This window comes from Pogoniulus pusillus, chromosome Z (assembly GCF_015220805.1).
Source record: "Pogoniulus pusillus isolate bPogPus1 chromosome Z, bPogPus1.pri, whole genome shotgun sequence".
Lineage (NCBI taxonomy): Eukaryota > Metazoa > Chordata > Aves > Piciformes > Lybiidae > Pogoniulus > Pogoniulus pusillus.
Window position 1 is genome coordinate 83,455,187 of NC_087309.1, and position 15,407 is coordinate 83,470,593.

At 39.6% G+C, this 15,407-nt stretch overlaps 1 protein-coding gene across 3 annotated transcripts; it reads right to left on the bottom strand.

Annotated features, from left to right (window-relative positions):
* Positions 1-406: 406 nt before the first annotated feature.
* NFIL3 (nuclear factor, interleukin 3 regulated) lies at positions 407-15,133 on the bottom strand. Of its 3 annotated transcripts, none has more exons than XM_064176872.1 (2): positions 14,962-15,133; positions 407-4,388 (listed from the first exon to the last, which is right to left on the bottom strand). In XM_064176872.1, the coding sequence occupies exon 2, from the start codon at positions 4,197-4,199 to the stop codon at positions 2,823-2,825; it is 1,377 nt and encodes a 458-aa protein (XP_064032942.1). In that variant the 5' UTR covers positions 4,200-4,388; positions 14,962-15,133; the 3' UTR covers positions 407-2,822. The 3 variants fall into 3 exon arrangements, with proteins under 3 accessions (XP_064032942.1, XP_064032944.1, XP_064032943.1); XM_064176874.1 differs by lacking the exon at positions 14,962-15,133 and adding an exon at positions 13,583-13,770; XM_064176873.1 differs by lacking the exon at positions 14,962-15,133 and adding an exon at positions 13,055-13,310.
* Between the last annotated feature and the right edge of the window lie 274 nt (positions 15,134-15,407).

The following is a 15,407-nucleotide window of genomic DNA, read 5'->3' on the forward strand; positions in this document are numbered from 1 at the left end:
TCCAGTCATCCACTTATGTACCCATGTACCATCTGAAAGCTGGAACAAGAAGTTTGTCCCATGGCGTTCTCCCTCCCTGCCAATCTGTGTGATTCTCCATCTTTTCTGATCCCATCTCCTGAAGGAAAACAGGCTGAAGATGGGTAAGGAGGCCATCTAGACCACTTCTACTGCAGCTGAGCAATTGAGGGATTTATCTGGCCAGTTTGCAACTGTATTCAAGAAGGGGGCTTTCTACGTACCACCAATTCTCCTGTATTTACATCTGTGGAAGATACTCCAAATATTGTCTGCAGAAATGGTAACCTCAGCACAGGAAGATTTGTCATTGTCTGCAGTGAACACATCTATGTTGTTGGACTATGACAACAAATGTAATAGAAAATCATGTTGTAATTAGATCTCGTTTTGAACAAAAGACAAATTATTTATTTCTTTCTTCAAAAGAAGCATAACACTAAGGTATAAAGGGAGTATAAATAACATCTGATTGTGCTCCTAAGCTCCATGCTATAACTTTCTTGCAATGACATCCTTCAACAAATTAACTACATCATTACTGTTAAGTATTAATTGCACAAAACAGATACACAAAATATATAATGAGCTAGAAAGAGGACAACATTCTTCCATTATGACAAACAACTGTAACAAGAAATGGGAAGAAAAAAAAATAGATCTAGGCTTACACAGATGGCAACACTGAGAGTTTTAAGTACTCTCTTTGAACACATTACATGTGATAAATAATATGCAAAATATTTAAAGAACTTTATTGTTGCTTACAGAAGATACTTAGCAAGCAAAGAGACAGTAGCAATCACTGCCTCGTGTCTCATATCCCCATCATTCAATGCAAATTTTTACATTTCATGCAATAATCCTGAGCTTATTTTCAGTAACATTGAAATGTCATCTATATTAATTACCAAATACATACAGAGCCCAGCTATGGGATCTATTGTATTATTAAGGCATGAAAAAAGAATAACAGTTTATTAACTCTGAATTCCACAAATACAGAACAGCAGTTAGAAGGCTCAAAAAAAGCTCAGAAAGTATCAGTGATTTCTGTGCCGAGGTTCTCCCAGAACATGACTGTGAAACATCAGCTCCTGAAAAGGTACAGGATCAAATCCTGGCCTTGCTGACACGAGGGAGCTTTGCCATTGCCTTGACTGCTGGACCAAGTTTCAGAGCTATCAGGAGTGACTCAGACTCCTCTTTGTATCCCCAAAAAATTGTCAAAGTTCTTCTTGCTCAAGTCAAGTATGAATTTAAAAAAAACAATACCTTGAGAAATTGTGTTTGTTTTTAATTAGTATTTTATGTCTATGGAAGGGTTCAATTCATTATACAGTATGGTAATTAATAAAAAGCCTCTTCAGAAAAAAGCTTGTTAGTCTTATTAGTATGTTAAAAGAGGGAAGTATAGTGAAAAGAACCTCTGCCCATGTCTATGTTTTATTTATAAATTATTTTTAATTTTAAAATTAAAGACTTTGGTAAGCCAAACCAAGGATATGTGATGCAAGTCTGGTCTCCATGGTTCAGTGGCTTTTCTCAAAGACCAAGAGCAGCACAGCCCTGTCCAGTCATCAAGTGAAGAACTTGTCTGCATAAATTGCAAAGGGCCAGTAGTATTTGGGTTGGGCAGTTCTTCACATAGTGTCTGTTTGACATTTAAGTTTTCGCAATATGCCCTATAGTGAGCCAAGGTATTCCAGTTCAGTTAACTAAGCCATTGAAACCAAGGCCAAAATGGTGGTCAAACTTACTTCATACTTAAAACTGCATTTTGTCCCCACTGGGAATTAAAATAGCAGATGTTCTCCTCTAACTCTGCTACTACTATTGCCTGCCCCTTATGTAGATATTTGCCTAGTTGAGCTCAGAGTCTACACATCCAGTAGCCTTTTCCTTCACCTACAGGTGCCATGGAAAGAATCATGGTATGCAAGGACAGACTCTCTTATGCAGCCTTTGTGCATATGTCTTTCCATCCCTGCATCCTATGCAAGCACCAGCCACCACTTGACAAAGATAGCATTGCCCAATTCTGTCACTGCAAGGCTCTGAAAACTTTGCAGGTGTACAAATCCAACTTAACTAATTTAATCTAAAACACCAACTTATAATATTAAAAAAAAATGGTTTACGACAATAAACCATTCATTGCTGTCTCACCTGTGACAGAAGGAAAAAATGGCTGTTAACATTACTTACTGGGTTAGAATTTGTGTGGGTTTTGGTTAACTTCTACTAATAAATAAGTTAAAGAAGGCTAAGGCTATAAATTGGTTTCATTTATAAATATTAACTTTATTTCTATTCTCTTCTAAAAAAATGTGTTAAGGAAAAGGGTGGCCGGAAGGATTACATATGTTGTAATTTGGTTGTTAGGCTGTAAAAACCAAACATGTAAGTGAAGTTGAGCACAGTGTAAGAAAAAGCCAGGTTTTGATCAACAACTTATTTACAAGTTCATAAAATCAACTAAATTGGAGTAAATGTTCTGTGTTTGTCACCAATATTTTATTGTAACTGGCAACTTACACACCTTATAGTAGAAGAATGAAAAGAAAATAAAGTTCACTATATACAGCCTTTGTACAGGCTACTTGACTATACACAAGGCATAGTGATCATAACACAACCTATCTTCATAATAATTTGTGCACAAAAAGACACCAATCCGACATTATGTGAACATTACAGTGAAATGACATCACAAGTCCAGTGAAAATTCAGCATAATACAAAACATATTGATCTACTGCAAATGACATCCTTTAAAACAGTAAGCCTTTATTCAGTAGTAACTTAACCAGAGTCTGATGCAGAGATTTGTTGTGTAGTTATAAGTCTTTTAAGTGAAGCAACCTCTGCAGATAAATTTGCTATGCCCTGTTTCAAATACAGGTTCTCTGACTCAGAGACATTGTAGATACTGTCTTTTATTTCAACAACTCCAGTTTTGCAACCACTCTGAATTTTTACATTAAGTTCCTTCTGATGCCAGAGTTCTGGTTTAAGTGACCAGTCTTGGATGTTAGTCACTTGAACTGAGAAAGGAGTGTGAGAAGGATGCACCAAGTTTTGTGCACCATGTTTTTCAAGCTCAAAATGTCTTTTTGAGGACATATCAATGGGTGATGATAATTTCTGTGTTGCGTCATAGTCATTATCCATTGCTTCCACTTTAACTTGCATGGCTTTGGCTTTAATTCGAAGCTTGTGAGGCAAAGCAGAAGAATTAACTTCTGGAACTTTAACTGTTCCATGAACATTCTTATGTTCAACTGGGGAATGGATTGGACCCTTAGGAACCTGCTGTTCATCTTCTCCATCAGATGACTTTCCAACTACACCATCATCAGTTTCTGATGTTCTAGGGGAATTACTGGAGGACCTATTAACTTGCAAGAGAGGAGGAGAATGTGAGTACACATTAAAGGTGGCTCCCACGTAGTTTGGGTATATGGATGCTTTATATGAACCTCTGTCATCTCTTGGCTCTCTCTCTAATTCCACAGGCTCCTGTTTTATAATCTGGAACTTATTTTCAGGACTTCTGCAGTTGCTTTGTATATGACTTGGTTGAGCATGCTCTGCAGATGATATTTCAGACACATCAGACATTGAGCTTTGAGGAGAATGTTTAATGACAGAAATACAACTACTACCAACTATAGATGGTTCATGTTCATCTACAAATGAACTAATATTTGATTTGGAACTCTGATAATCTTGGAAATACACAGTTGTTGAGCTACTGAGTTTCTGTATCTCTTGGGCATAGGCTGCAGAACTAATTAAACCAAACTTTAGCTTCAATGAAAGTAGCTCTGCCTTCAAAGTGGCATTCTCCTCTCCCAGTGCAATTAATTTGTTCTCTAAGACAAGGTCATTTAGTCGTCGTTTTTCACGAGATCTTTTGGCAGCTTCATTATTTTTCCGCCTTTTCTCCCAATACATAGCATCTTTCTTTTCATCTGGAATGAATTCTCTCTTTCTCCGGCAAGCTGAAGATTTGCTTTTGCCACTACTTGCTTCAGTAAGTAGCATATCTTCATTTGTAGACAATTCTTCAGACACATCTGCTAAAGTAGACTTAAGTACCATGATTTTGTCAACATTGCCACTTGTGTCAACAGGTCCATGTTCCTTTTTAAGGGTCTGCATTTTTCTCAGCTGCATCAGAAACAATTTGTTGTAGATCTACAGTGAGCAACAGAGCAAGCTATTTCCTCAGCACTTTTCAATCCACAACTTGATAAATACAGTAATTCTAAATCCACATGCATTCTTCCTTTGCTTTCATATTCTCAGACAGAAGAGTCCAGAACCAATTTTCTCTGCAGAAGCAATGGGAGACGTCTTAAAAACCTGGAATAAATAAAAGAATTTGATTAGTATTATGGAATTGCATGCTTGGGAAATGCAGAAATAGCTCTTGATAAAAAGCTTAGACTCACTTTTGATTCATTAAACCTGCTGTAATATGAGGACAGCACAACACGGAACCAACTGATATTCTAAGCATTATGATATCTAGGTAGCAGATTTGCTTCTAGAACAAATACAGCATGATCCAAGGAAAATAAATAAATTAAAAAAAAAAAAAGAGTTGAGTTTTGATCTTGCAGCAATGCTATCACAAAACTTTTCACAGTATTACTGACAAACCTAAACATCTAACACTTAATACTGCATGACATCAGGCACGTTGATGAGCAGCACTGGAAAGTATCTTGTTCATCTACATTAAAGTATCTCTTTTGAAAGCAGCTGTGGTGTGAGAGTTAGAAATGCTATGTATTTGGGTCCTACAAGATTAAAAATAACAATCTGATTTAGACAAGCTGAAGTGCTTTCTATTGTCTTAAAATAACACTACTATTCATTAAAGCTAATAAAGATATAATTATTTTCTGTGTCCTGTAAAATACATTTATATAGACACATTTTAGAATGTTGGCAATACAAATTATGTCTTTTTTTTTTTTTTTGTCTCTTACAAAGAAAACTTTAAAATCAGCATTGAAAAATACATATAATTAATAATTTACATTTGAAAAATACATTTTTACATCACAGTGAAATTTGTTACTATCGAGGCATGTGCACCTTTAGAAAACAGTGTTTTCACTGAAGTAGTTTAGATTTAAAGCTGTTACCATCGCCAAAGGAAAACTAACAATGTTTATAATCACTACATTCGAATGCAGCGTTTATGTTGGCTCTTGTTTTATTTAGTCCCTCTTAGTGCAAAATTACTTAATTCTCATAAGATCATTTGATCTTGATATGAGATACCTTCTCAATACCTCATTTTCCACAGTCATTCAAGTTCCTAGTAAAATAAATGTAGTGTGTCAAGTGCTTTTACAGAACTGACTACTGAATCAGCAGTAATTCTTGACCATATAATAAACAAAACCAAACCAGAATATTGAAAGATTAGCCACTTCAGATTAATGTAACAATTCAAAGGAATGTATTTACAATGACTAAAAAAAAAAAAAAAAAAAATTAAAAAAATATTATTACCAGCTGTGAAAGCTATAAATAAATTGTCTTATGCCAGTTTTTCTTGTCTTTTCCAGAAGACAAAGACAAGTGAATGATGTAATAACAATTAAGTAGGATCATAAAAGGCTCAAGTTTAAGGTTGGGTTCTGTTTCATCAAACCATGCCAACTCTTGTAATGAAAAATTAACATATTTAATAGAACAGCTAAGCAGAATTTCCTAAAATCTGTTGTTAATTACTGATATGTAACTATTCGTCTTTGATAATATAGCCTTAATGAAAAACAGAGTTAGAAGGAAACTACACCAAAGCACCATCTAACATTTTTGTGCAAAAGCAGCACCACAAATTGCCACATTTGTAAAGGAGAAATGCATATCCAATATACAAGCAATTGCATAGTTAGACTCTAGTCAAAGTGGAGTCAAAGGAAATTGTCTGTCAAGTTAACAAAAAAAAAAAAAAAGCCCCCAACAAAGCAGTATCTTGCTGTCTAAATGCTCAATATGACTTGATTTGCTGAAGACACTGTGTAGCCATCTTGTCCATTCCACTGCTATATGTATCCATGAGTGGTTTAATTACTATGTATACCATTTTAAACCTAGTGCAACACAACACTTTAATAAATAAATAAATAAATAAATCAATATTGAACACATGGAGTGTATATATATATGTGAAAAGAAATTCTGAATTTTGTGGTGTTGACTTTACATTAAAAGAAGAAAAATATTAAAATTTTATTTCACTACCTTTAACATTTAGGAATCACAATTATTGCACCTTAATTGTCTCAATATACAAGAATTTTCACTTGTGTCATTAACTTCTGAATGTCTGAGAAAATGCATTCAACTTCTATGGAAACACAGCAGGAAGCAGTGTAACATGTACTGATTACCTATTGGATCATGACTTCTCTCTTAGTATGCTTCTCATCCGGCTCTCAATGAAGTCAAAAGAATACAAGTATTGGGAAAATTCATGGCCTTATCAATTCAGAGATCTTACTGAATTAAACAGTACCTGAGACCTACAATCAAACCTAAATATTATTTTTGTCTCTTAGAAAAAGGATACTTATACGCATACATCATTATTTCCTATATATCTATTTGCCATTCCCTGGAACATCTATACTTGAAGCAGTGACAACATCAGGGAAACACAGAGGACCTGTGGCCTTTTAGAATATTGAAAATACACTTAACATAGTGTCGAGGAACGCAGTTTCGTGGCAGAGTTTATGGGGAAAATACGCGAGGCGTTGACTATTTTATCAGTGATTTATTGCAAAAATGCGAATTCCCTCTTCCCGAAACTACGCCGCCCGTATTTTCCCCATAAACTCTCCATGACACATAGATTTAATACAAGTTTTTTGTCAACTTCTATTCCAGTCTTCCATTTCCACAGTATATATATGTAGCGGCAATATATATAGCTTTGAACAAGATAGTTTTAGGCGAAGTACATGACTTTATCTACCTATAAGGTCTCCAGCTCAAAGCGACCCCACTTTGTTTATCCTACACTGCAATCTAGGAGAAATACTACTACTAATAATAAAGCAAAAAAAAGTTATTGATTTGGAGGTTTTTCCCTAAATGAATGTAGGCAATGTCATACATAGTTCACAATATACAGTACGACTGCCTGTGCATCAGTAAAAACTCAGTTGCATGTCCAAACAATCTCTTGCAGACAATCCACTAGCACTGAGCTGCACTTCACAATTCAACAACCTGCAGAGTTCATGTCCCTTGCTCAACATGACTTCTGTAATTTGGGTCATTCTAGTGGACAATCTGGTCACGGTAGCACTAGTAACTCCTGTTTTGGCCAGCCTCCCTCCTGTACACTTTGTTCCTGGCACAAATAGAATGTAAGTAGCATGCAAGTCTACAGCAAATATTAAGTGCGTGACAAATGACCATGTTTTTGTATCAGTATTCAACATTGCTCTCTGGTACAGCCCAGCAGTAAAGCTGTCAAGACAGACATGTAAACCGTTGACACAGTCTTACTATTTTGCTTCTTACATAGTTATTTCTGATGCCATTACTTTAGTGAATGAACAAAGAAAACAAATCTTTAGCTCTTTCTACATCTTCTGTGAGCATTTCTATCATGGTAACTGGAATTGCTGCATTACAAACAGGAGTGAAAGCCCTTGTTTATTAATACTTCTTCATGTGGACCAGCTGAATGCTGAGTCTGTAAACAAATTAAATTCCATCTGATGATGATAATGGCAAAAATGCCTTCAATGAAACCAGCCATTTCACTTCACACACATTTTATAATTCCTCTGGAAAACAGTATTTACACATAAATTAATGAACTGTAATTATTCCTCTGACTGTATTTCAAATTCCAGTATTTTCCCTTATGATTAATTTTTTCAATTGCTCTATCACTCCCTCAAAGTATTATAAAACCAACATTTAATACTGCCTTACATTAGTCACTGCTAAAGATTTTCTGTTGGTTGATGTTAATGGCATTACGTGCCAATTCAACAATGTAATAACACTCAACCCTATTAACTTAATTATAGACCCAGGCTTGCTCCCACAGCAATTTTGCCATTGGCTTCAATAGAAGCAAGACACAGCCCCCAGATCCAAGTGTTAATGAGACTGTTGTATAGAAGTCATGCTATTGAAGTAAGAAATTAAGCAAGCAGAAATACCAAAAGTTAATTTATCCATGGACTTAAAACAACTACCTAAGTAATCTGATTGTATCAAAATAGTACATTATGGATCTGATCCTGGGGATTTGTATATTCATACTCTAACAACTGAAAGGTTGAAGGACAGAGCCACAATCTTTCCTTTCTCTCTTCTGCTTTGGAGTAAGCATGTGGACCTCCCCACGTACGTAAACATTTAGCAAAAAAAAAAAAAAAATCATGCTATCTTCAAGCACAATTTTCCAAATGTAACCTAGAACAAGATAACTGTTTAATTCTATTGTTTCATCTGTAAAACTAAATGAAATCCCATTTCTAGCAGCTGCATGCTCCAACACAATTCACTTTTGTATCACCATGCATCCAAAAGATTTCTCTCTCAATCCTGCACAATGATACAAAAATAATATCCAAGTACAACTTCTTACTTCCAAGAAGAACCATGCCTCTATCGCCATTATCACTAAATGGCAAACTACAGAAAAACAACAAAAGCTTGTATTTGTATGTGTTTGTTGTCCATAGTTTGCATAGGCATCACCAATTATATTACTGTTATCATTCTATCACAGGTTATTTGCAAATCTGTCTACATACCAGAAGAGCTGCTATAGAAGCTGCTCATAAAAATCAAAATTACCCATTTGCATTTCTTACACTGAAAACTCTAAGAATACAGTTTGCACTTTATCCTCAACACATTTTAAAAACAGCTGAAATCTGTCTCAAGACTACTAGAACGTACACAAAAACAAACCACCAAAAACAAAAAACCCAAACCAAATAGACAAAAAACAAACAAAACCCCAAAACAAACAAACAAACAAACAAAACCAACCAACATACTCATTGCATACACAGGACAAGTGTCTGAGTTTAAAGCACAGGTAGTGAACAAACACAGAGCCTGCCTAAACACTGCTGAAATATTTTGGAGCCACTTTACCTCCTACTGCTTTTCACATACAAAAACTATGCCATGAAATTCTGCACCTCTCAGACCTATCCTAATTCAGTAATCCTCTCCAACAGCGGATGTAGTCCCATTCCAACATCTACTGAAATCCTTCAACATACTTTTTCTTGTCTTTGTCTAGCACCATTAGTAAAGTGATGCTGCTGAAGTAAACCTTTAATGTTGACTCCAGCAGAAGAGTGCTAACAGACAAGAGGGTCGAGGCAATGTAGAGTAAATTAAATTCAAACTTTCTGGGAAAAAAAAAAAAAAAAGTGATTGCATCTCATGCTATGATGGTCACATTATCTGTGGAGGGATACCCAAACACAAAAGACATTTACAATACAAGTATTAGCTACCACCAGTTACTGCTATTACATAGTTGCACTCAGAAGCCATGAATCCCTTATAACATTATGGCACAATGTAGAACTATTGATCCTATTACAAGTTCCCATTATTACAACTTCATGGGCATCTTAAGCGCTTACGGTTTCAGGATCAACGTATAATTAGGTCAGTGGAACACTGATGATGATAGCTTTCTACAAGATGACCCATTTTTGCTAAAATGGTTATCTTATTTAAAGAAAAAAAAAGGAAGATATCTACACGATATATTCCACTGGGAACACAAAAAGTAATTTATTACACCACTCATCAATCAAATAGTGTGGAAAAAAAATGCTCATGGAACTCAGAATACTATTGCCCCTTCATATTACCCACCTCCAAGCCATACCCAGAAAGTTGATGTCGTATGTAAGTTTTACAAAAGGCTTTCATTGTTAGGAAAATTACTTAAGTTACGGTTTATCTTAATAACTACAAATTAACTCATTAAAGTACAGCCTGCTTCCCAAAGGTAAATTACACAAATTATGCAAATAAAATTATTATTTGGAGTACGTGAAACATATACTAAAGGTAGCTGTTGCTCAGAAAGGTCAGTCAAGGTTAATAGGTACAAATTTGACCTATATTTTCTTTCATTTCCTTAGGAAGATAATATAATCCTAGAAGAACTGTTCAGTTTTTCAAAAACTAGCTGTTTATTGCTCTGATTTAAAGGAAGGAAAAGAAATTCCCAGTAAAGTGCCAGAAAAAGCTATAATAACACTGAGAAGCAAAGGAAATGTAGATAAAACTGCATAAATGCTTAATTACATATGCATGTAAGCATATATAAATAATGTTATTTTAAATATCACTTTCCAATATCTTTAATAAAGCCTCAACAGAAACAATAGTTACTAATGTTGCAGTACTATGGCAGCATGTTTCTCCTAATTTCAATAGCTACTTAACATCAGGAAAAATTAGGCAACAAAATGCTTTAACGTAATGATAAAAATATCCTGGAAATACGATCTTGGCTTTTCTTATTTGAAAAAAATAAAAAATGCACAAACAACAAAAATACAATTTTGACAACAAATGGTTTTCTATTATTGAGTTGTGTTCTGAAAATGCTAAGCATAGACCAGACCTTCAGCTGACCTAAATTTATATAGCACTATTTAAAGGCAGCTGAATTATGTCAATTAGTCCCAGCTGATGCTTTAAACACACATCTTGTTATATAACTGGAGTACAAATATGTGAGACAAATACTGCCTCTAAAATGTTGGTGTCTACCCTTCACTGCAAATAGAACAGAAAAACCAACAATCTTTACAGTTCCAATTCTGTGAGACAGTCCCGGATGAAAGAACACTGCCCATAGTAAACATCATTTTAATTACTGAGTTGTGTTCTGCTTTTAAAAAGGTCTTGCAGTACTGGCACTTATGCTGCTAACTGCTGCATAGCCACCTCTGAGCTATTCAAATACTTTAGGACAGAATGAAAATTATACCAAGAAAGAGCAACTCAAGAAAGAAAATAAATAACAACCACATCTTAAGGCATTCTTTTTGATTGAAGATAGATGTCACCCTATTCACTCTCATAGTTTGCTAATTCAACATGTGAATTTGGAAAAACAGAGTGTCTAAGGAGCTCTTAATAATAACTCATTTGAGATCTATCTTTTAACACAAATGTTTAAGAACAATAATGTCATTTTGAGTCAAGTATGCACTTGCTTACACAATCTTATTTTTGACAGTCATATTTAGCATCAATATTAGAGAGTTACATATACTTTAAAGAAAAAAAAAAAAGATTTAAAAAAATATTTTCCAGCACTGCAACATAACACAAAATCAGTTGTTGTTTTCTTTTAGAATGGACTGCAGGAATTGGCCATCTATTTGCATTTTTTTTCTATTACATATCCGAAGCACATTTATATCTCATAACTGGCTGTAATGATCATGGCAAGGTCACCTAGAAGAGTCAATTAAGCTGATGAGTCAGATACATTGCTTAACCATGTGTAATAAGACTCAAACAGAGGGTTTTATTGTTCATATTATTGCATCATAGTGATGTTATAACAGCAGCAAGATTGCTGTCTGGAAAAAAGTATTGCATAAGGATAGTTTGCATAACTATTTGTTAAAATAAGTCAATTTAAAACTAATAAATAAAATGAGCCTTTAGTTCATTTTATGTCAAGATAAAGGATTGAACAAGCAGCAAGGTAATGATATCTTTCACAAACATATTTAGACTTTATTGCAATAGAAAAAGAAACGTCTGAATGGTCTACAAATTTCAGCCAGAGCGTGGCAAATATTGTTCCTTCTTAGGATAATGTAAAATCTAAGATCATGTAAGTTCATATTGCTCATGAGAAGACTCTAAGCTTTTTTTTTTTTTTTTACACTTTTCAGATAAGTTCCTTTAAAAAACAAAAGTAATTGAAAACAAACTAACACACATGCCACAAACAGACAAAATTCAACACAGCAGAAACGTGAGACTTTGAAGACTAACCCAGGAAGCTGGAGATATTAAAAGCTAGTTAAAGGTCATTTGGAGAATAAGAAATAGTTAAAAATATGAAAGAAATAAATTAAAATGGAAAGTAGAGGCAGATCGTTCCAAAGAGTGTTAGCACTTCCACAGTCAAAAACATCTGTAACATGAGAACTTCCATAACAGTACCTATTAATGTCAATGATATTAAGGATCTTTATTCAGTAACCCTTGAACCTGTTTGTTTAAATCAGGTCTTTCAACTAAAACCTGAATCCTTACTCATTCAAGTTTCCCATCAAAGTCAGTATTTTGATTGAATATGAATAGATGCACATAGCAACATTTTAAAGAGTGTCTGGATTGCATTACTTACTGAAATGGGCAAACATGACTCAAAGTAGGTTACATACACAGGAGCAAGCACAATGAAACCAAGTGCAATCATTCAAGTTGCATGAGAAAAGGGGGGGGGGAAAGGCCATTTTTAACACGACAGTGACTCCAAGACAGCTTCACAGTCACAGCTGTACTTGACCCCCAACGATGAAGTAGTAGAAAAGTTTATCCATATTATGAAGAATATTACAAATTTAAAATACTTTGCTACTACTGCTTACAGCGGGTATACCAAGCATATATACGAAGTGGAAGGCATAGTTAGTTTGGGCTCGGGAGCTTTGATCACAAAGATGCTGGTTTCATCTGCTTAGAGGACCGTTTTAGTCACACACAAAAGTCACCTCATCTTGAGAGCAAAGTTATCTATCATCAGCAACTTTCGAGCTATGGTCCCATCGAGGGCAGAACACAATCTGACCTCAGAGTACGGGATGTCCAGCCACGGCTTTTGCCACTGCAATATCGAAGTGACTTCGCAAAATAAGAGAATTAGGCAATGGCCATTTTTGTTGTTCGTTACGTAAGGAGAAAGCCCCAAACAGTCGTCTAGCGGGGGGGGGGAGGGGGGGCGTGTTAGGCTATCTCATACCTACCTGCTAGCCGTACCCCTCCAGGGGGGCGAAGAGGCAACGGAGGGTGGGGGCAGGGTGTGTGTGTGTGCCCTTTGTCTGGCGCTTCCTGCCCACAGGAGACGGTGGGACAAGGAGTGCGGGTAAGAGGTGTGGGGACCCTACGCCTGGCACTGTACGGGTCCGAGCTGAGGAGAGGCGGCTGCCTCTCCGCAGCTCAGCCCTCAGCGTCCTCAACAAAGGCTGCCCGGCCGGGCTCGGCGGCCTTCTACGTGACCGGCGGCGCATGTCTCCCGACCCGCTCCCCCCCTCAGCGCGGCCCCGCGCTATCAGCCTGCCGCTCCCCCACCACTCGCCCGCCGCCGCCGCCCCAGCCCAGAACAAAGGGCTGAGGGGGAGCGCCAGCGCCCCCAGCCCCCGCTCACCCGCCGCCGCGCGGCCGCCGCGCCCCAACGGCCACCAACGGCTCCCAGCGGCCGTTGAGAAGACGGCGACCCCCGCGCGCAGCGCAAGCCTGAGGGGCTAGTGCGGACGGGATCAAGTTCCGCGTACCGGCTCCTCTTCCCGCCGGCTCTGTCGCACTGATCTACTCGCGGAGCTGGCGGCTGCCCCCGGGGGACAGCGGCACCTCGCCGCCCCCCGTGGCCGTCGGGGCACGGGTGGGACTGATCTACCTCTCTCCCGAGCGGCTGACATCACCTAAACGCCTTCCTCACTTCAATTAGACGTGTGTGTCGCGTGTCGTGTCGTCCGACCCTCCCTCCCTTTTTTTTCCCCCCTCTTTTTTCCCCCCCTTTTTTATAAGACTTCCCCCCCCCTCAAGAAACGGCAAGTGAAAGCCTATATCGGAGAGATGCTTCAGCGTCTGGGCGAAATGCCTGCCTAAAAATATAGCCTTATCAAAACGTCTCTGAAGGCGTGGAGTTAAAAATCCGAGCAAACGGCCTCGAATGTCTACACGCACAGCTCTGGAGAAAAGACCAGAAATAGCACATGAAGCCACAATTGCTAAAATGCGATGTGGCTAAATATAGACCAACACAAATCTCGTTTTAAGGCACTCGGCACGCAGCCGGCGCCTTGTCTCTCCATTTACCCAGTTGTCTACTTCCCTTATTAAACGCACTTTAACAAAATCTGTTACAGTTACGGGGTTTAGGGGCTTTTTTTTCAGGGTGAGATTGCCCTAGTTTCTTTGTAGCGAGATTATAAAATCGCATAATTAGCTCCCTCTTCCCAGCCCGGTTGCCAGCAAATTCTGTGGTTACATAATGCAACATTTCCAGGAACTATTATGCGATCGGTCCCGCAGCGCCTGAAAAACAGCGACAAAAGTGACGAAAAGAGCTGAGGCAAGCACAGCGCCGCACGGCGCGGGGACCGAGGCCGAGCCGCTGACATTAATCCTGAATGCCCGCAGGCAACCTCTCCCAGCGCCACCCGAAAAGAAGGGTCTCGCCGGCAGCCTCCGGCGGCACACAACTTCTAGGGTCCCTGGGGCCAAAGCGAAGCTGGTGGCCGGGACCAGCCCTCCGCCCCGCGCGGCAGCCGCCGCGGCAGTGCGCTCTCCACCGACACACTACGCAATGTAGGAGAACAGCTCCGGCGGCCCTACCCCCGCACTCGCTGGGAGGAGAAGCCGAGGGGCAGCGCAGCAGGCCATGAACGAGAACCTCCCGTATGGGAAAACCCTTCGGCGGGCATCTCCTGGGCTGCCTGGTACGCCACCAACCTTCTGCCGACGCGCCCGTCAGCGCCCAGAGCCGGCAGCCCCAACGGACCCCTCCCCGCCCGACGGCAGCCGGCGCTGGCTGGGCTCGCATTATGTAACAGCCGCCTCCCGCCGAGGCGAGGCGGGCGTCGCAGCCCGGGCGGGCACCCCTAGTTCATACCCGCACACCGCTCCGCGGGCGTACGCGCACCCTTCCTACCTGCAGCGCACGGCAAGGCGTCAAGCATCGCCCGCGCCGGGCCGGGCCGCAGGCGAGACAAGATGACACGGGCAGAAGTGTGATCCGGTGCTGTGCCGGGCAAGGCAGCAGCAGAGCGGCCGGACGAGAGCGTGCGGTGGCGACGGCGGCGCGGAGGGATGTGTGTTAGTAGGTCAGGGCTGCGCGGCACGGGGCTCATAGCCCGCATGCCAGCCGTGCCGTGACTGGCGGGGACGCCGCCCCAATCGGCGCCGGGAGCTGCCGGAGGACGACCAATGGGAGCAGCCAGGGGCGGGGCGGGGGCGGTGTGTGGTACAGTAGGTCTGTGTGCTGGCGATTGCATAACCGCCGGCGGGGTGGGGGGTGGCGCGGGGGGGCAGCGGGAGGGGCGGGGAGGGAGAGCAGCTCGAGGGGCGACGGCGTTTACGTAACTGCCGCGACGCCCC

Bases quoted from the DNA above. Each gene is read 5' to 3' on its own strand.
- NFIL3 (XM_064176872.1), bottom strand. From the start codon at position 4,199: ATGCAGCTGAGAAAAATGCAGACCCTTAAAAAGGAACATGGACCTGTT.